General features: G+C 36.9%; 1 protein-coding gene across 18 annotated transcripts in view; it reads right to left on the reverse strand.

Moving 5' to 3' along the window:
• The window catches only part of ZNF536 (zinc finger protein 536), a 463,664-nt gene that overhangs the window by 158,867 nt on the left and 282,556 nt on the right, over nucleotides 1–22,241 (reverse strand). For 17 of the 18 annotated variants that reach the window (XM_075940162.1, XM_014572581.3, XM_075940169.1 and 14 more), the window contains 2 exons: nucleotides 20,346–20,498; nucleotides 2,997–4,577 (listed from right to left, as the gene is read on the reverse strand). In XM_075940162.1, the coding sequence (XP_075796277.1) occupies nucleotides 2,997–4,577; nucleotides 20,346–20,498 (1,734 nt within the window). The remainder of the gene's footprint in view (nucleotides 1–2,996; nucleotides 4,578–20,345; nucleotides 20,499–22,241) is intronic. The other variant, XM_075940170.1, reaches the window with a different exon arrangement.

Consider the following 22,241-nt stretch of genomic DNA (forward strand, 5'->3'; position numbering starts at 1 on the left):
GGAAATATTTACTAAGATTCCAAAGCTAAATTCAGTTAAGTTAAAGAAGGTCAGAAGCAATTAGAAATAGTTCTAGCTGCATTAAAAATATGGCTATGCCTTCCTCTCTTCTGCTCCCAATCCAGCCATATAAGTAAGGGGAAATACTAAAAATGTCCTTAAGTGTTTTATTGAATGAACATGTTGATGTGGAAAATGTAAATATTCTGAATAATACTTCAAATAATAATACTTTACATTTTTGTAATCTCTTCCATTCAGGTATCTGAAAGCATTTTGCAATCATGAATGAATTTTGCTTCACATCATAATATTCATTTGCTAGAGGAGAAAACTGAGGCAGAACCAGATTAAGTGACTTGCCAAAGTCACCTAGCAAACTGGTGGCAGAATGAAGAATAAAAAATACGAGATTTTCAGATGCTTACACCTATACTTTAACCACAAAGACATTATTTCAAAGCAAAATATGATAAAAGTTAGGGATGGCCTCATAGATCAATGAAAACTAAAGCTGTTTTCATGAATCCAATAATCCAACTGAACAAGTGTAACATTGGAAGAAGTGATCTTAAGTAATTCAGATAAATATATTATTTTATTTCTGTTATTAGAAAAAATCTGTTCTGACTGTCTCAGCAATCACAGAAGGATAGGCAGTTGTGCAAGGACTGAATCAAAGAAATGTCCTCATTAAGCTCTCTCTCCTACAATGTTCCTGGTGGCCTCATGGTTAACAATGGACTTATCATCAAATGTGGAGGGGGACAACTTTGTACAATCTCTGTGGGCTCCCTAAATACAAAACACATGCCTGAGCACAAGAGTGACACAGTGATAACAGATTTGGTTCTCTGCCTCTAGCTTTCTGATCTCTGGAACAGTAAAACAAAAAGAGAGGGTCCATTACTGAAGTGGTAGTTTTCATGCAGTGGGAAGGCTGGAACTAATAAATTCACAGAAGGCTCCTGCTGGCTAATCTGCAAGTTCAGAAGCATCAGGTGAGACTCCCCATGCTAACACTCACAGATGGAGTACGATTTCAGAGTACAAAATGTCAGAGAAAATGAAAACACAAGACAGAAGTCGTTATTGGGTGGTATCTAATCTAACCAAATAAATAAGTAATTATCACCACTGGGCTTGTTGATCCGGGTCCTTTTTCGTTAAGAGGTATATAGATGTTTTAAATAATATATTAAAATATTCAGCATTTTAGTCATGTTCTGCAAATACACAGTAGAAATGTCAGCTAAGAATTTTAAAATGCTATTTTTGGAGAGGGGAGAAAAGAGGACTTGTGTATTGCATTTTTAGTACAAAAATAGCTTGCAAAATAGAACAGACAAGCTTATGTTGTGTTTTATTTCCTTATGCTTCAAGTTAAATGCAGGATCACTGGGCAGAGATTGGGAGTTAGTCTTTACGCTCTCTATAACTCATAATATGCCTACTGAATTGATTGAAAATGGAAAATGTAATAGAAATAATATTACCTCATTTCAAAAATATTAGGGGTTTTTTTTGTTTTGTTAAATGTTTTCTGGTGTCTGGATTCTTGCTGCTAAGCACACTCCTGTAGGTAGTAGGAAAGGGCAAAATACATGTTTTTAGCACTGCAACTAAATTAAGGAGCTGGAGAAAGTTTGGAGCATCTTAATTTTGTTATTTTTTAAATTACGATTTCTTTGGCTTGTTCTAAGACTATGAAACTTTGAATTTATCATGACATAGAAATAAAAAACATGGCAAGTGGGGCTTTATGAATTTCATAAAAGCAACTGCCAATATTTTTCAAATTGTCAGAAATCCATTTAGTGATTTCTGGCAATATGGAAAACACTTCCAACTATTGAGTTCTCTTTTAGTTAATCAGCAAAAAGTAAATTTACCAAGGCCAAGAGTTCTAGCATACACTTGTGCATGTACGATAACTTTAAGTGCCTATTTAGTCCCATTGAAGCAAAAGGAGTTCTGCCTTGCTTAAAGTTAAGCAAAGGCTACACGTGTTTACAGGATCTGGGCCTAAATTTAGACTTGCCCTGACTTTATTAATCTGGGCTTCTGTTCCTTTTATCTTGCTAAACATTGCAAAGTGAATTGAGAAACAAAAACTCCTATTTAATAAATCAGGGAGATAAATGAAAATAAGATTTCTTTCTTTCTTTCTTTCTTTCTTTCTTTCTTTCTTTCTTTCTTTCTTTCTTTCTTTCTTTCTTTCTTTCTTTCTTTCTTTCTTTCTTTCTTTCTTTCTTTCTTTCTTTCTTTCTTTCTTTCACATAGTCCTATTTAGGATATTCACAACTTGTATAACCTCCAGCTAGATCTCTGAAAATATAGTTATTTAACCTCTGAAAATAATCGAAGATCACAGCTATATGTCTCACATTAAAACAAATCACAAAAATGGCAAAGAGGGTAAGAGGGAACAAACACTGGGTTCCTGACTACAAATAGGAGCATTCCATCCACTTGGCATTTAATTTGGTTAGTGTTGTGTGAGTTTAATATGCCCTAATTCAATATAAAGAAAAAAGTATGAGAAAACAAGGTTGGCTTGGCAAAACATCCAGTGTTTTTCTTAAATTCTTATAATATCAAATACTGAAAAGTTTGCAAGTTACCATGTCAATTTTTTTAAACTTTCCCCCTGTTGAATAAATGGACGTAGTAAATGTCCCCTGCACATGCCACTAGCACAGTCTATATTTGCTGTTATTCTGATGTAAAAACAGTATCATTGCTTAAAAAGAAAATACTGTATATGTGTATGCAACTCTAGACAGCACATAGAAGGTTATTCTGCTGTCATCTACAGGCTCACCGAATTACGTGGAGCTGCACATGTAATATAGTAGAATTTTGCTCAATGATTTTTAACATGTATTTTAAATTTTGCATTTACTAACAAATGTGGTGAAACGTGTTTAGAGAGAAGTTTAGTGATTCTGCAGGTTTGTGTTCTGAAATGGTCTGAAAGAAGATCTAAAACTTACCACACAAGTCAGGTCTCTTGATACATCCACTACTTGCTGTGCTACTTGCAAGTCCATTAAAGGCTGCTAAGCCATCAGAGCTATAAGCTCTTAGAACTGACAACATGTTCATCTGCTTCTCAAGGACCTGTGGACCCTGTACTTGTTCAGGTTTCATCACACCTTGTGCAGTTTCATGGGAGGAAAGAAGATTCTGGCTGTGCCACTGCTTTTCTGTTGTTTGTGGCAACCGTGATATTAGTCCTTGTGTTGGTTGTGAGGTGACTGCGATTTGCAAACTGTCACCTCCTTCATTGTTTTCTTTATTTAGGGCAGACAAGTGCTTGTTCATAATATCGTGTTCTGTTTCAATGTCCTCATCTTCAATGTTTTCTTCCTTGGAGGATTCCATGTCCTCAGATGAAGCTATGTCAGACAGGTCATCAGCAGCACTTTTATTTACAGAGTCAGAGAGCAAAATATTTGGGTCATCTTCACATTGTGATTTTACTTCAGGTTTGTTACTGGTGCAAGAATTTTGTGCTCCTGTGCCAATTACACCAGGATAAACACCAAAGTGCTTGTAGAAGTTTGTTGTAAAATTACAAAATGTAGATTCCATATGGCTGGGCCAGACAGCATTCTTTTGTTCTCCCAGCATTTCTTTATTGTGTCCTTGGGTCATTTTTTCAGAAGCTGAGTCCAGCTGGCTAATCAAATTTGAAACTATTGCCTCTTTGCTGGACTGCACTGAAGAGGAGAGCAAACTGACTTTGTTTGCTGATGCTGAAACCTCCCTCAATTGATCTTTGCTGTTTCCTAAAATATTATCTTTACGCTTAGCTTTGCCTAAGTGATTGGCTTGGAGATGTAGAGCCATTAATTCCATAGATGACGTTGTAAAGGAACAAAATAAGCAGCCATGCCAAGCAATATTGTCTTGAACAGTAACAGATGAACCTGGAAGTGAGGCAGCATCTGGCCTCACAGATAAGTCAAGGGGCTCGTACTGTGACTTTTCTGTTTTTCTTTGTGAGGACTTGGTAATTATTTTATCCTCGCCACTGTCTGAGCCCAGAGTTTTTGTGGAAAGTGAATCAGATAGGCCTTTATCCTTCATTTCTTTTTCTTTCTTTAAGGAACTTAAGACAAAGCTGTCCATGAAAGCTTGCAAAGACCCTTGGAAGTTCACACCATTTCCAACCATGCTCTGATATGCTCGGCCAAGTTCAGAAAAGTGTGTTCCTTTGGAAGATATGTCAGAACCTTTCATATTTTCTGAAGATACCTCAGAAGACATGCCAGCTGCTTGTCCTTGTTGATCTCCAGCAGAAAGCATTCCTGATGTCCATTGCTGAGAGACCATACCACTTCGGAAATCAATACCAGGAAGACCCTTGAAGGCACCTCTCAGTATATCTGGTCTAATAAACAGAGATCCTTTACTTGATGTTTCGTCTTTGTGTTCCTGACTTTGAGACTGTCCAGGAAGAGGTCCAGCTCCATTCTGCCGCTCCCGGTGGTGCCGTTCCAAGTGGTATTTGAGGGATGCAGACTGAGTGCCTGCATAGTCACAATGGGGACACTTGTAAGGTTTCTCCCCTGCAAATACATATAAAAAAGACAAATATATAATATAGGTTATCTGTGCTTCAATCTGTGGAACAGTTCAATAAATCAACATCTGTTCTTTTAAAACAAAGAAAAACACCTTCAGTTACTATCTTTTAATGATATTTTAAGGAAAGAATAATTTATAGTTTTAAGATCTTTTAAATAATTTTCTAGAACATTAGGGCAATTCAGGAATGCATACTATCTATACACAATTGGCTATCTTTTTCTTAATGTAACATGTAAAAACTTGTAAAATTACAAGCTATGATTATGAAAATGAAGCATAACGATTTCAACCACAGTAATCATTAAAAGTACAAGTTTAAAAAAAGAAAGAAAGTGTAACAAACAAATGGCTGCAATATTTTGTGTATACAATCGCTTTAAAAATTTGTTTAAATTATACACATGGAAACCATTTTTAAACCTAAAAATTTTATGGCACTGTTACGCAAGACTGAAATGAATGATTTAAGGCTTGCTCTGCAGTAAATCATGGATATAATTAGCAAATGGCATACTGCACAAGTAATTTATCATTATTTGGAGGGCACCATTCCAGAAGGATTCAAAGATCTGCAGACCTACTGCATTGTTTCTAAATAAAGAACTATAAATACGGATTCTATAAAATATTAATATCATTACAGTACATTAGGATTGCAGCACATAAGAACATATAGTTAAGATAAAAGAAGTCAATAAAATTAAAAAGAAAGTGAGTAATAAAAAGGTACAAAATATATTTAGCTTCTGTATATGAAATTAACATTATCTACTGGTTTTTGCAATGCTTTAAATTTGTACTAATGGCATTTCTAATGCTTCAGTAGTAAAATGTGTAATTTACCTATAATAAACACTTTTCTAGAGAGTAAGAATCAGCTTAAATTGTATTTTAAAACATATTAGATGATTTTCATGAATTAAATATATATTTGAATTCAATACTAAACTTTTATTGCTCTTTCCATGATTTAAAATAACTCCAATATTACATATATATAAAATATTCACATACAATAATAGTTTTACATATATCCACAAAGACAATATGTCTAAATAAATGTAATTTTAAATATATGCAGAGCACTTGTTAGCAGTCAAGGGTGCCTTGTTGACTTGAGGGCAGAAATACTCAGTGAAATATACAAGAGTTTGACAGCACTGTTAGATTTTTTTTAATAGTGACCTGTCAATATTGGTAATTATTTCTATGAGGGACCTCAACAAGACAAGAAACTGTTTTCTTTCTAGTCTAAAAGGCAATGGCAAACCTTCTGTGAGCACTACCCTGGAAATAGTTAATTTTAAAAATTTCTCCAGAATACTAGAAATAGTGCCATCTTAAGTGTGTTATCAAGCTCATTGAAAAGTCACTAATTCTTGAGTAACCACAAAAATCGATTTAAAATAAAAATGGACTTTTTAATTTTTTAAACTAACAGCTCAAATAAAAGTTTGGTAAATACTTAGTTTTTTTACACTTCTTGCTGATCACCTGAATGATCAGATGATCAAAATGAGTCTACAACACTACCTAAACAGGTTTACTGTCCATGGACAGTAGCTGAATGTGTTCTGTAGCTCAACAAGGGCTAAAGAACATTATAAATACTCTAGCCATGGTCCATAATGTAATTATAAGGCATGAAGGCCTTACACTGCCCAACACCTATTGTATGATGATGCATTGTCTTCTACAAAGGTAGATTAACATGGTTTGCATAAGAAATGGTAACTGATATAATTCTTACGTTAAGCCACACATTTTAACACAAGAATTCAAACTCCAAGTTTTAGTTCAATTTCTGAATCTTCAACAAATATCCACTTAAGGTCTGAAACCCCACCACTGCCCTCTTTATCAGCCCAACTATCAGCTAAATTCTAGTATGTGCTGTACATGAAGAACCTAACAGACAACCTATACCAAGCAGTAGGAGGCATAAAGCTGAAATGAGTAATATCTATTCTAGCTTCCCCTCAAATCCAAAGAGACTATGCTGCCAACCATCTTCTACCGGTGGGGAAAAAGAATCAAAGGTCATGTTCTGCATATTTGTATGCATCTATAATCTGAAATGGCAATAGCCTCTATGCACATAACCTCATGCAAATTATTAATTTCAGGAGCATGAATATTCTGTGATAGCTCTGCTCCTCACCAAAATACAGACACGCACATTTGTTTTACAGCATACTTGTGCTCCAAATTTTGGAGCCAATTCATGTTGTCCCAGAGCTTTGTTTCTATTTGTTACAATAAATTAATTATGGGGCATCTAATACTCTGTGACAGAAATTATGGATTGTCTAAGAACTAATCAAGTGGCTGTTGAGAAAAAGACTCTAAACTTTGTGTAGCTCAATACCTGCATTTTCTAATCCCCATTCCTCTTAACTGAAAAACCTCTTTCACAATATCACCTATACCTATGCAGAAATGTTTAAACACAGTTACTTTTACCATTTACATTTACAGTAGTTTATATATACTGCATTTCAAGTGACATCATTAGAAATTGTGCTCTACCATTACAGATACGATATCAACTGTTGGGTAGCATGCATCTGTAATGATGAGACATATTCTACAATGTAGGCTGTACTAATGATGCTATAAACATCTCAGGAGGTGCTTAAGGCAATAAGTATATTTAATAATGGGTGCAAGAAAATTAATATGCTAACTAGAGGAAATACTAATACTAATATGATTTGCACTTATAAAGTGCATTCCATCCAAAGCATTCTGCACTGACAACATACTTTTATTTTTAATTGCTCAGCCCTGAAGATATTCAATTTTCCCCACCTTTTCAAAGGCCTCACTGCAGAGTTCCCTTCAATAGAAGAGTCCTGGACATAGCTCCTGACACATTAAGAGGCCACCCACTGAGATAGCATGATTCAAAATGCAAATTTCTATTAGAGTTGAGTCTATAGCCACTATAATGCTCCCATGTTTTGCCGGATTGGGCACAGGGATTTAAGTTGAAAGCTTGATCTCTGACCTATGATATGCAACACATTGAGCCACCTTGGGCCTACCAAACTGGGCAAGGGAAATATTACACCTAAAAACATTTTTTCCAATCTCAATATGTAAAGTTATTATTACAGTTCAAAGATATGCACATGCTAAATTAACTATTGCTATTTCAGTGGCTGGCATTAGGGAGGAAAATTCAAATGCAAACCTGTTGCATTTAGATGCTCTAACAATCTCTAAATTAAAGATTTGGTCACACATTTAAATTATCTCAATCTATCCAATTTGACAACTAACATGCCAAATTTCAGGCCCAATGCCATTTGCAAAACTTCTCCAGCCCCACCAAAGATATACAATGAAAAAAATCACCAGATATTAACGTCTGTGATTCTGCCATATTTGTTTGTCTTTAATGCTTTTAAAATATTTCAGAAAGCTCATCCTCATGTAATGATTACCCAATAACACTGCCAAGAACAGAGTCTGGGTGAGTTATTTAACACTTAATTTCAGTTTACATAAATTAAAGTTGCCAAGAGGGGGTGTTGGAAACATTCAATTTCAAATATTTGATATATGCAAGAGTCATTGTCCATGATTCAGAATGGGACTTTTTGTCTTGATTTTGCTAATTCTCTAACCTATATGCTTTTGCACAAGCCTTTTCACAACCTTGGTAAAAACTGTCCCGATATGTGGTACAAAAACCATGGATAGAGATGCAATTTAAGCAACACAATCAAAGTTTTCATCTAACATCTGATTTACAAGATGTCATATTACAGATCTATTTAGTACCAGGATATGAAAAAATTAAAGACATCTGTAAAAGCTTTATAAACTCCTGGTAGACAACTGGAAACAAACTTGTTGTCCATTGCAAAGAGTATCTATGGCTATAGGGTACTGTATAAGCCTATCCTAACCTTGATGTATAACTTATTCAGGCTACTACCAGTTTTACCTGATGGCTTAATATGTAATCTAATCATTTTTGCAAAGGAATAACCTATTTTGGGGTTGTGGTTGGAGGCCACTGCCAGATTATTCCCAAGGCAAGAAGAAACAATTATGATCATTTATACTGATCTCATGCAAAACATAGGCGAAGGAACCTCACACAATAATTTCAGCATCAAGCATACATGTTAGAAAAATAACCAGTCTTGACATAAAAACTTCAAGTAATGAAAAATCCATGTCCCTAGGTAAACTGTTCCAAATATTAATTACTTTCAATGTTCAAAATTTGTGCATTACTGCCAGTCTAAATTTGTCTCGATTCAACTTCTAACCACTGCCTCTCATTCTGACTTTTGCTGCTAGATTAAAATTTTGTCAGAACTCCCTTGTCCATGTAGATACTTGCGGACTACATTCAAGTCACTTCTCAGTAGTCTCTTTAAGAAACTAAATAGATTGAAAACAACAAAGTTGTCCTGTAGCACCTTAGAGAGTTACTCTGTAGTGCTACAGGATTACTCGTTTTAAAATTTACAGACTACCACAGCTACCCCCGCTGAGACTTTTAAATAGATTGAGCGACTTTCATCTGTTTTCAAGACTTGTACCACTCTAATGTTTTGTTGCTCTTTTCTGCACTCTTTCCAATATTTTAGATTATTTTTGGAATATGTACACCAGAATTGGATACAATGTTCCTGTAATGGTCTCAATGCTGTGCTGTGAGACTGTTCCACCTCTCTACTCTTACTTGATGTTTTTTTTCCTGTGCCAGCAAGGATTGCATTTGCCCTCTTCTCTACAGCATTGTGTGGGGTCCTCACCTTGCTCACTGCTTATCTAATGATCCTTAAGTCCTTTAAAAAAATCTCTACTTTGCAGGATACAGTCCCCCAATCTTACAAATGTGATCTACACTCTGTTCTGAGATATACAACCTCATAGTTGGCTGTGTTAAAATGCATGTCATTGGAATGAGCCCACATCATCATCTTGCTTCTTTCTGCATACAAAATATTGAAAGCCCCTGTCTTTTCTGCATCATGGTTGATAAGTTTGCAATCCTTGTCTAATAACAGATGTATATCATTGCTAGGATTGCTTTTGTTTCTGATATACTTAAAGAATGCCTTCTTATTGTCCTTAACTGTATTGGGCATAGATTTTTCACTAATACCTTTCATTTTCTTTATCAGAATTCTTACTTTCTGATTTGTACTTATTGCTTTCAACTTATCCATTTTTCTGGGGGTTTTCCCCTCCAATTTTGGGGTTTAAAACTTCTGGTTATTTTTTCATCTCCCTTCTTAACCAGGATTATATTTTTAAAGCCAAAGAAGCCTTCTTAGAGAACATACACATGGACATGCCCTTTGGGTCACCAGAACAATCCCCTTCCACTTTACAGTCCTGGATAGACACATCCACCTCACATGCAATGCTCTTGCAGCTGGCAGTGGGTTTTCTGCCAGTCTTTGCAGACAATGAGCATCCAGAATTTGATCACATGTATTTTTGCATAAGAAATAGTTATTGTATTTCAAACTAAGCATCATGAAATCAAACAGCTTAGAACTCCAGTGAATACTGTTTAATAAAAATGCTGAAAACATCGTACAGCTTTTTTAATTATTGGACTGATTATTGATAACCTATTTTATCCATTGTACAGTAGATTTTTAAAAATGAATTGCTGTATGATTTAATTAGTTCATTATTATGCCTATTCTTACACAGTAATTTCTTTTATCATTCTAATCATTCACTTCACACTTTTTAAACCAAATGGAATATCAAAGGTTCTGCAGGATTATTTTTGGATCATGCACATGTTTCACCACACAATTAATCTGTTTGTCAGAAATATCACTTGACTACTTCTTCTCTTGACTTCCTAGTATTATAACTAAATATGTAAGACATAAATCCCCTCCCCCCCTAAAAAAATTGATGCTTCTGATTCAGTAACTTAAGGGTTTTCTTTATATCACGTAACACACAGTAAAAGATTTTAATTTTGTAAAGTTGTATAATTGAACATTTCATTTATTTACAACCCATTTCTGACATTTAATCTTTCTACATATCTTTACTTAGTTAACACATGGAGAGATAAATATGGTTGTTCCTTTGCAGTGAAGCTTCAGTACATTAATATAAACTGTACACTAATTCCCCCAAAGCATATATATGTTGTAAACCTGAAGACTTTTTACACAGCTGCTTATTGCTAAACAGTGCCTTGTCCAGAAGGGGACAATCTGTGTCTCTAATTGCTGTCACTGAAGCTGAGATTCATTATGTGACTTTCCCATTAAAATGTGAGCATTAATTTGTATAATGAAATATCACCCACTGCAGTGTTCATTAGCCATGCCCTACTGTATACTGCACATTGTTAGCTACCTAGAAACTGTAGTTAATTTCACTAATGGATATTTCCCTACTTAGTGTTTGGTAGGAAATTTATACTGTAACATTACCTCTTAAACTTTTAAGGAAATTTAAATTCAATCAATTATTTTCAACAAAAGTTTGGGATGTCATTAAGGCAGGAAAAGGCAAGCCGCACAATATTAAAGCTGAGAAATCTGTAAAAATCTAGAGAAATGAAAAGTCCTTTTAGTTCATCTTAGAAATGTAAGACTAAAGGATGTTCAATACCAAAATTGTCTCCTCTTGGAACACACAGCCCCATTTTCCTTAATTATTCATATTGCTCATCCCATGACATGCACCTTGAGAGAATGGGCAACAGGCAGGCTCTTTTTAAGATGAAAATGTGAGTTGAATTTATTTTAAAAGTACCATTTTAGCGTATTCCATCAGCTCATATAAGCAGTTTCAAATTGCACAGCCACATTTTCAAGAGAAAAAATAGTCACAGTAGAAGATATCCTTTGTATAGACTATTCATTATGTATATCACAGGTCAGTCTCGCAACCCGCTAAGCTCTTTCACCCCATGTCTCTCTTTCATAGGTGTAGGGTCCAACTCTGAAGTCCATACATAGGCCTTACTTTGGCGATATGAACATGAAAGTAAGGGAGGTAGCCATGTTGGTCTGTAACTGAAAAAACTTTAAAAAACAACAACAAAAGCTCATGACACTACCTATCTTTTCTGTTAGTCTCTAAGATTCTGCAGGACCATGCATTGTTTATTAAGGTTTTTTTTGGTGAAAGTCAGGTTTTGAGTACATCTAAATGCTTGGTGCAAACCCTTACTGTGTGAAAACAAATGGGGGCCTTGAATACCTGCACTGAGAACATGCAAAGGTGCTTGTGCAAGTTTGAAAATTTGCTCCTAAATAACATTCTAATAAACTGTGGCAGAGTATCATATATTTTTACTTTTATAACTTTATGTGCTCTCCAAGCCCAGTTCTGTAAGGGGAAGAGCCCTGGCAAATTATTAACTTCTATAGGATTTGAGGGGTCTCAGGAAGTCATGGACAGTGTTTAGTGCCTTGCAGGGTATAATCATAAATCATTAGCTTTATAGGACAAACTATATCGTCATGTACTTTGCACACTATTTAAGGTACTTAACACAGTAAATGAGCACCATATAAACTTTAACAAATCTATACCCACAACACCCCCAAAAGGTAAGGAAGTATCATCATTTTACATATTGGGTCCTGACACACAAAGAGGCTAAGTAACCTGTCCAAGATCACACAGGAAGTTGGTGGTAGAACAGAGACCTGAATGTACATATCCAGCTAATGCCCTAACCACCATCCCTCTACTCCATTCAAGTACCGCTACTGACATTTTACTGGAATGACTTTGTGTAAAAAAGAATGTAGAGCTTTCTAATTCCCATAAGGGTGGGAGCAGAGAATAGAATCAATACTTGGATGGCTACATAACTCACTAGTGCATAATCATAACAAACCAAGCAAAGTACCCACCATGTCAAACTCCATTCAGACACACTGTATTTTATCAGTAATATTTCAGTTTGCACTTGTGTACGTTACTTGCATTTTCATTAGGTTTGCACACGAGATTTGGGGGCTATTCAGATGTAGAGTTAACAGAATAGCATCACATAATGTTCTTGTTTTTACTATGATTTAAGAAAACTACAATTTAGCTAATTCATTTATTAGTATGCTTAATATCAGTTACTGGCATGTTATAAATTTTAGACGCACTGAGTCAAGTTCTTATTTACATTCTTTAATTTCTTTGACTTTATGGAGTCATTCCTCATTTCCACTGTACAAATGAAGATCAGAATTGGCTGCAATGTGTATGCAGCTGTGATTCCATTCCTATACTACTTAGCTTTTATGTACAATATATTTATGTCAGTCATATCTAACTATGGCAATACTCTCATCAAGAACTCAGTATCTACAGCCTTCATGCAAGCTCAGAAGATTAAAGTTCTACAAGGATGACCTACCTATCAGGCTGCTATGGAAAGCAGTAACCCCAGTCCAACAAACACCTCTTCAGCAAGACGCTGTGAGGGTAAAACAGAAGCAAATGAGCTCTCCACTTCCTTAGGCAAGCAACTCCCCGTTCAGTGGATTATCTGTCCAACCACACCACAGCTGACAAAGTGGTAGGGATCAAGCATGGAGTAATATCCCCACTACTGCCCTAAAGGGAATAGGGCTGTGGAAGCAAGAAACTAATGGACCTCTCCCCAGTTAGACAGGCTAACATAAACAAGTAACCTAGGAATGTTACAGGGGAGATACCTGCACCTATACCCTCTTCCATCCCAGAATACTGATCTTCTGGTTTAAAGGAGTTATCTCTGAATTAAGGCTCCTCCCTCCATCATCACTGGACTCACTCTAAGGCACCACCTCTTCACCCAGTGACGGGGGCTTTTTCTTCCTCTCACAAGGCAGTCACATATCAATGTGACATGTCCCCTTTAAAAGTCCTCCCTGACTGAATATGGTTCAGTCAAACAGAGAAGAAGTAATTGCTGCATTAACATGTTGGAACTCAACTGAGCCTGCTCTGTGAGGTCTTGTATTTTTTTCCCCAAGAAATCAATTATCTTATATGGCTTTATGAGCACCTTACCCCAAACCTCTAGCATCATGAGACAACGGTTTCTGGTGGCACGAGGGTTGCTATAAAAAGTCCAGAAGCAGGTTGCTATGACTGTCTGGAAACTGGCTACTTCATTCTGCCACAGATCCCTCACAAATCAATTGGGTGCTAGAAAGTCAACTGTGAGTAAAGTGGTGGCAGAGGCTTCTGAGGCAGTTGGGCATGTGATTTACTCAAGGGCTTTAGGCATAAACAATGGCCCTGAAATAATTGCCAATTTTGAGGAAATGGGGTTTCTAAATTGTGCCAGGGCCTTTGGTGGGATTCAGGTGTCCCTACTGTGCCCTCCTTAAGGAGGATAGGAGCACAAAGACAACAAATGATACCATTTGATTATTATTCAGAACCCTAGTAGACCACAGAGGCTGATTTATGGATGCCATTGTGAATTGCACTGGAAATTTTCATGATGCCTATGATTTTTGATGCTCAGCACAGATTGGGACACTATTCCCACCAAATGGCATTATCATAAATGTATTTACTGTCCCCCTGTTATCCTGGGGGATGTTGTGTCACCATAGCTTTATTTTTGAGATCCTGGCAAAAGACGGTTCAGTTACACACTCTGCAGGTGCAGAATGGCTGTTGACTGTGCGTTTGACAGACTGAAATCTGGTTGGTGCTGTTAACAGATATTGTGATGTCTGTGTCATCAGTGCTGTCCATATTAGTGTGGCTTGCTGTGATCTTCATGATCTTTGAGAAGCCAAAAGTGAACCATTTGCCCCTGAATTAATCTATAACAGTAATGGATTGGAGAATAGTACACTCAGCCAGAAAGTGCATCTATCACAGCTGGAACAGGGTGCATCGTGGTAGCAAAAATCAGGAATGTTCTGTGCTCCCCTATTATGGGCTTGTACAGAGCAGTGGAATATGGAGAATAGTTAACTTAGGAATGTTTTTGTACTGCAGTTTTTGCAGTACACACACCATGGTACTCAGGTACTGTCACATCACACAATGGAGGGGAGGGTACTGTCACTGTATGCAGGGAATGTGGGCGTTGATATGAAATTTTCATACTGATGAAATGACTGTTTATGAAAGAGGGGCTGTGCATTTATATCATGGATTGTTGTACACAGATGTACTTAGAAATTCTGTCTGGATGCAAGTTTTCTGTTGTGCCTTACTGGGTGTTTATCTTTATTATTCAATTGCACATTGTATGATGTGATGTAGTGACGGCAATAAACTTTCTTAATTAAATAAAAACCTTTATTTGTGAACATGGATGTATTACAAAAATAAACAATATTATAGCATTGCAGGAAGCCCAACTGCAATTATAACATCAAAACATAGTAATACACTCACAGCAAAACCTGTAATAAATCAACATGCATAAACCAAACAGTGCCAAGTGCAAACACTGAACCAGCGTCATCAAAACAAGCCCCTACATTTGCATGTTCTCTGTCATGTTCTCCTTTCCCATGCTTGTGCATTTAACGTGAATTTGACATCACTGCATGAGTGTAGAGGCTTGCGAGGGAGAGCAGGTCAATGTGAGGGTAGAAATATGCATGGCCTGAAATGGGGTGGAGTATTGCTGAGGGTTGAATTGCCCAAAGTGTAGCACATGGAAAACACTCAGGTCATAAAAACAGTGGCTTGAAGAGGTCTTTTTGCTGCACTCTGTCTTCCTCCCTCAATTTTTTTTCAGGAACTCTCCAGAATGTCAGTATTGTATTTCTGTTCCCCACCTCTATAGCCTGCCTGTTCATTTCATCTTGGCTTTCTGCTTGCCATGAATCCTGCTCTCAACACTTGCTTGTTGATCATGGTCAGAATATCAAAGATCAGCTCATCACAGAAAATCTTCCTCTTTGACCAATCCATGATGCTAGAGACCTAGGTTTCTGGTGGAATGTGCCCGAGCTGCCGAGGGACCTGCACAAAGACATACAAGAGTACATTATTGCCTCAGTAATTCAAAAATAATTCAGAGTATGAGCAGAAGAAAAATCCTTGTGGAATCTGAAGGGCAAAAAATGATACACTAACCATCAATATATTGTGAGATCCCCAAATCTTCAAACTCCAGAAGCCCTGTGGACACAATCAGGTGAAGAGAAATAAAAAGAAGGCACAGGGAATGGTAAGTTAAAAATCACTATTGCTTTTATTTAGGAATTGCAGACCAGCTTGGGCACTGAGGGAGCGATGGACCATGGCATACTATGCAAGCCTTCTCTGTCATTCCAGTTGCTCCATATTTTGGAGGACAGAACAATTCTTGCAGTTCCAGAATGGTAAAGGGACATTTTATTCTGAGCAGCTGACGGGAAGCTAGCCATGTATACCACGTAAGTTTCAAACTCATGCCTTGTGACTGAACAGCATATCTATGAGTGGAGTGGGCTAGTCAATTACCCAGGAGGCATCCAAAAAATATGTCCTTCCCAAACATGTGATCACCTATCTGGAGCTCCTGCAATGGGAAAAGTTTGCAGCTACAAGCACCTGAGATTGGGTCAAAAATCATGAGGCATTAGTGTCTGCATGGATACTGCTTCCCCCTTAGCTTCCAATACAGCCTATTTCGACTGTATGCAAACACATTCACTAATATGGACTCACCAAAAGCTCCATTACCCACTGGTGCATTTCTGGACTGCACACAACCCCCCACCTGTATTTTGGACAAATGATTTAGTCACCGATGGGCTATAGAAACTAGATTAACTTAAATGGACTACGCGGGTTGCTATAAATGTAAATTGCCTTTTTGCTCCCTACAGGTCATTGATTACAGGTAGCTTGTTAAATCTTTAGGATCATATGGAGTGGCATAGTAATAGGCAAGGAAATATAAAGTTCATATTTTAATATCCTGGTATGTTGTAGGAATAATGTGCAAGCTTCTATTAAAGCATCATTTGTGAATGCTTTTTTCACTGTTTGCACTTCCCATTCTCCATTCTGAATTCCCTGGAGTGGTGATGTATGCTACAGATTGGAGGGGACACTAAGCTATTGGACACGCTGCTACCCCTGGCTGGAAAAAAAGCTTTTGCCTTGGTTCATAAACTGGAAATCCCTCACATTATTTATTCACAAGAACAAAAATGGAGCCAGCAACTTACCAGATTCAAGAGCAACTTCTGCTTTTTTCAGTTTCTCTGCCAGTTCCATGGTGTGCAGCTACTGTGGAGATAGGAGAGGGGCTGAAAAGCTACTCTGAGTAGGGACCCAGGATTTGCTGCAGCTACTCCAGCAGCAAAGCCTTCTGAGGGACCAATCTTAGCACCAAAATCACTTTGTTAGCCTCTTCTGACACCTGCTGGATCCCTCCAGTCTTAGATTTAGGGATTAGATGGTGGGCATCTTGGGTGACCAGGCTGCTGGGAAGCCTAAAGGGTCAATGTTCAGTGCATTACCTAGCACTTGGTCAAACTCCTTGTAAAAGTGGCAGGATAAGAGTGACGTGTGGTTCTCATCCCTGTCTTTCTAACTTTGGTTTTGAGCCACTCAATCCTCCCCCAACACTCATCACTGGTCTGGTGTATTCCCAGTGCTGCCATCTTCTTCACTATTTCCTGGCACATGTGGTCATGGAACATTTTGCTGGCCTTTCATCAGAGATTCACCAAAATCTTGCTGTGCTCCCATGCCTGATTGGTAAAGGACTTCTTCTGGTTGGTAACCATTGCAAACAGAGGAAATAGTTCAATGTATTTGCAGTTCAGTAGTCATAATAAAAGGCAAGGCTTAAATGCTGAGCTCTTGTACTTGAAGAAGGGGAGGTTGCTTCCATTTCCTGGGAGTTGACTGGCTACTTTTGAGGTAAAAGCACCGTGTTATGGGATTGTAGGACATCACCTAGCAGGCACTCATGGCCTGAGGCTAGCTGTATCCACACAACAAATTGAAGGACTTTGGGCCTGAACCACTTCAGGCTACAAGCTTGAACACTCCACTCCTGTAGGACCCTATGGCTTGGGAACAGGCCTGAGAGAGAGAGATTTGCTTGTAGACACAAAGGGTGCTGCGCTTGGGCCTGAGCCATCCTACCTGTGTGCCTCCAAACATTCAGATGTTGGAAGGAACCTAACATTTTTTGAATTGCTTAAGCTCATTTTTGACAAGCAGGTGCTGTGAGAACAAGAGCAGTCACTGAGTTAATGTAGTGGAGAAATACAGTGAAGTGTTTTTTATCAGCCAGTTATATGATCCAGACATGTAATAAAGACAGAGTGTGATATAAAATGCAGGAAACTGACAAAATACAGTCACAAGCAAGTATAAACTAACCAATATAATATCTGCTTAATAACTGGTATCTACTACATCGGTTCCATTTATTGCAATAACAACTTAATTTTGATTTGATAACACTTGTAATTTGCCATTTTATAATATGTAAAACACTGTTCCATTTAAACATACTCTTCTCATAATTTTAGAAATACTTTGTTCTTAGTTTAATGGAAATTGATTTTTATCTATTTAATGTTATTATGCCTTTAAAATCCATTGCAGATATTGTTTGCATGGTCTGTATGATGTTTCCATTAATTCATTTTCTTTTCTTTATTTATATGAAGGTTTATCTTCTTTTAATTTTGTAAATACATTTTAAAGCACAATTTTATGGAACATTTCCATAGTAGTTCACTTATTGTCCATGAATTCTGAGCTACAAAGACTGAGGTCATAATCAATATCATCTTTAAAATAACAAAACAGAATGACTACTTAGTTTCAATAAGGTGATGGAGGAGGAAGGAAGGAGGACCTCACTCAGGTTATTTTAATATTTTTTCTATAAATCTTCCATTAGAAAACAGTTAAAATAGATTAAAACTAATGCTTACAAGACTCTTGTAAAATAGTGTTATTATTGTTTATTTACTTATTACAGTAGTGAATGAAGGGATCAGTGTTCCATTGTGTTAGATACAGTACAAATTCTAATCATGTAGAAAGGAGACAGTCCTGAAGTGTTTCCTTTCTACATGTACAAAACAATGTTAAGGGCCAAGGTAACCTTAAAACCAGCCTTCATATAGTCAACCATGGTTCCACAATTCAAAGACACAAGGAGAAGAGATAAGAAATAAACTCCATCTGTTCCTTTCAATGGCCTGTTTTTGCCAATTTTCAGCCCTTCCAGTCATATGTTCAAAAGCAGTCTGTCCATTTGCATATCCAGTAATGCAGTGTCAAGTTTATGTGCTCAAAAATATGTTTACATGCAAACAGGTTAGACACCTAAAGAAGTGACTTGGGTACCAAAATAGCATTTGCATATGAAAAAAACATACCTTGTAGAATGAAAAAATGGCAAAGATAGTAAACTCATGAGGTACCAAAGGAAAGTATTTCCTAATTCTATTCATTCTGCTGATGAACTGCAAAAAGTGTATATACCATAAACTCCATACATCCTAAAACAACTGGAGTGTACTGGGAGCAAAAATCCTGGATGACCACACATTGGAACCACTCAGGTAGCCAACAGATTATATTGCTGGATAGGAAAGAAAGAACCATACCTGAAAGTGAGTAGCAGAACTTAATGTGATAACCCTTGCTAGTCTCAACTTTGGATCTATCCGCGAGCCCTGAGCTGTTATTAGCCACAAAAGCCCCGCAGTAACACCCCATGTTTGCTTTCAGTGAGAGAGAAACAATTGCCTGCCACTCATCTCATGTGACAAATATACTTAACATTTGGGGCCCTCGAGCCTTGCAGAGTTTCCCAGAGCCACTGCAGGCTCAAAAACTTAGACTATATTATCAGATACAGGTTTATGGGACAAAAAAGTGTCACAGGGTACATCCATGTGGCAATAAAACCTCCACTATAATGAGTCTCAGAGCCTGGTCTCCAGACGTGGGCTCTTGAGGGGAAAAAAAGCCCATTGCAGCAAATATCAGAGGCCAGATCTATACATCTGGGCTCATGCTAAACAGATAAAAATGGCAACAAGGATATATCTCCTCAGGCTGGAGCTCAGGCTCTGAAATCCAGGCTCTGACACATGGAGAAGTAGGGACTTTCTAACATTAAAATGAAAAGCTATAAACATATTTCATTAAACTGAAGAAACTAAAGAGTTTATGTACATAGTAAGAGGTTAAAAAGAGGTTTTCAGTTAATAAACTGAACAAAGCCATAGAGGGATCCCTAAATATATGCTGTGGGAGGCCATTGAAGCAATTATACAGAAATAGGCTGATACAGAAGAATAAGGGTAACAGAAAGAAACAGTGAAGAAGGCAGATGACTACATTGTGCTTTAGTAAGCATATACATTCTATGATGCACTAGCATGTTACAGTGTATGCCCTGCTGGAGCATACTAAAAGTTCCCTAGTGTCTGTTAGTGCAGTCCCAATTGAAACAGTACTCCAGTGATATGCCTTAAAGAACATTCCCTACACATCAGCAGGTTGTGCACAACACACTAGTGCACACCAGAAATTATACCCCTCTAGTACGAACTCAAGCACTGTGAAGAAACCTGGACACAACTGTAGATAGAAAAGATTCTGTTAAAGTGGCCTTTTCCCCCATCCAACCATTCCTTGTATTTTTTATTCAGGAATATTGCCATATATCTTTCTCAACAGACAACAAGTACCAGTCTATACTGGAAATTATAACTCCCAGCCATACATTTACTGCAACATCTTGACAGGCTGTTATCTTGTGGTACAGAACATCCAAATTTTCCTGTACCTCTCACCTGTATGTATTCTCAAATGAACTTTTAAGTGATGTGACGTTCTGAAAGTTTTTCCACAATAGGGACAGTCTTTCATGGCAGAACCAAGGCTTCTGTCTCTCAGTAAAGCTGGCTGCTGGACTCCTACAGATCTCCCAGCTTCTTCTCCGATGTCTGAAACACAGAAATGTTCTCACATCACTTCAGCACATGTCAGAAGTTGTTCTCGCTGAAACTGCTAACACAACACAAAGTTAAACATGTCAATACTACACCTGTCTATTTCATTCTTTAAATCTGACAGAATGCTGACAATTCATGCATTTTCTTGTTATTCTCTTAAATTATTTCATCTTCCCTAATGTCATTTTAAACAGCATATGGTACCTTTATATTGAACTGAATTATACAAGAAAGGAAACAGCTGTGTCAGCAGCTGGTTTGATTTCTTCTTTGCTCAGTTGCTATTAATTTTTTTTCCAAAAAAAGTTTCAAAAAGTTGTTTTGTTAAATATGGTCAATGTATAATTATTATTGAGCATTTAAATGTGAAAAGTTTGAATTAAAATATCAAAAATTAAAAAGAACAACAATACAGTTGTGATGATATTGGGGAAGACTTCAGAAGTGATACTGCCTGTGTTTTTACAGACAAATTCAACAGATAATACCATCTTTCTAACACAATAGTCCATCGTTTGTGGCCTACCCGACTGACCTAATGTCAGGGAAAGCCAATGAAAAAGCAAGCCAGGTAAGGGGAACTTTCTTTTCCACTCTCTTTTACATTTCTATATATGGCTGAATGCACACTGTACATCTTACTGCATAGCTGCTGTGTCTAATATGACAGCACGTAGACCTTCCAATTAAAAACTTTTCTCGGGCATTTTGAACAATATGACTATATCACTGTTCAAGCATGATCTAAGCAAGTTACAGGATAAGAATAGGACTGACATAATTACAAAAAGGTAGAGTGTATTTAAAAGGTAATTAAAACCAATCTTATATCTCAAATATTACTGCAATATTTATGAAGATTTGCCATGTAATATTTAGCATACATCAGTACAAAACCAGAGAAAATAGAATAAATATAGAACATTTTAAATGGAACAATATTGTCACATTATAGGGGCAGAATACATAAAGGTACATTTTTAGTGTTGTATGAGGCAGTTAAGCTGTGCAACTCCATTTGATAATAACAGGAAACAAATAGTTAAATCTCTGTGTATAGCCTTGATATTTTTCCCCATTAAGTATTGATTAAAATTGTCCCATCCTCAGCTATTTGTTATGTAACCAATGCTATTAAAAGATGGAATGCAATTTATACAGAGTTGGTTTTTATACAGAAATGATAGGACATAACAAAAAATACTTAACATTTGACTAAAGAAAAAAAAACTTTCATTCAGTAGCACAGACCCCAATACTCCATTACAGAACAAGATAACAGTAAAAATGGTAAGTAAATACCGTATAATGCACACTGTCGCTATTTTGATCAAGGCTGGGGAGTTATGAAAATACAAGAGCAAGACTGACAGAACAGCTAGAGTGATGTGTGAACTTGTGAATGCAGAAAAGTCTTAAGAGTCAGATTATTTTACACACACACACACACACACACACACACACACACACACACACACACACACACACACACAAGCTCTTACCTAACAAAGTTGCAAGTAATATTAAACTCTAATAACTGGATAACAGAAATCGGAAGTACTAATGAACCATAAACAGAAGAATAGTTTCTTTGTCGAAATGAAAATATTTCTATGGCTGAAATATCTGTAAATAAAAGGACATCAGGAACCCGCTTTGCCACTCAGCTTTGTAATGGTAACTTTTTAAAAAGTAAAAAAAAAGGTCTAATTTTCTAAAACAAATACATTCCTT

This window comes from Pelodiscus sinensis, chromosome 12 (assembly GCF_049634645.1).
Source record: "Pelodiscus sinensis isolate JC-2024 chromosome 12, ASM4963464v1, whole genome shotgun sequence".
Classification (NCBI taxonomy): Eukaryota; Metazoa; Chordata; order Testudines; family Trionychidae; genus Pelodiscus; species Pelodiscus sinensis.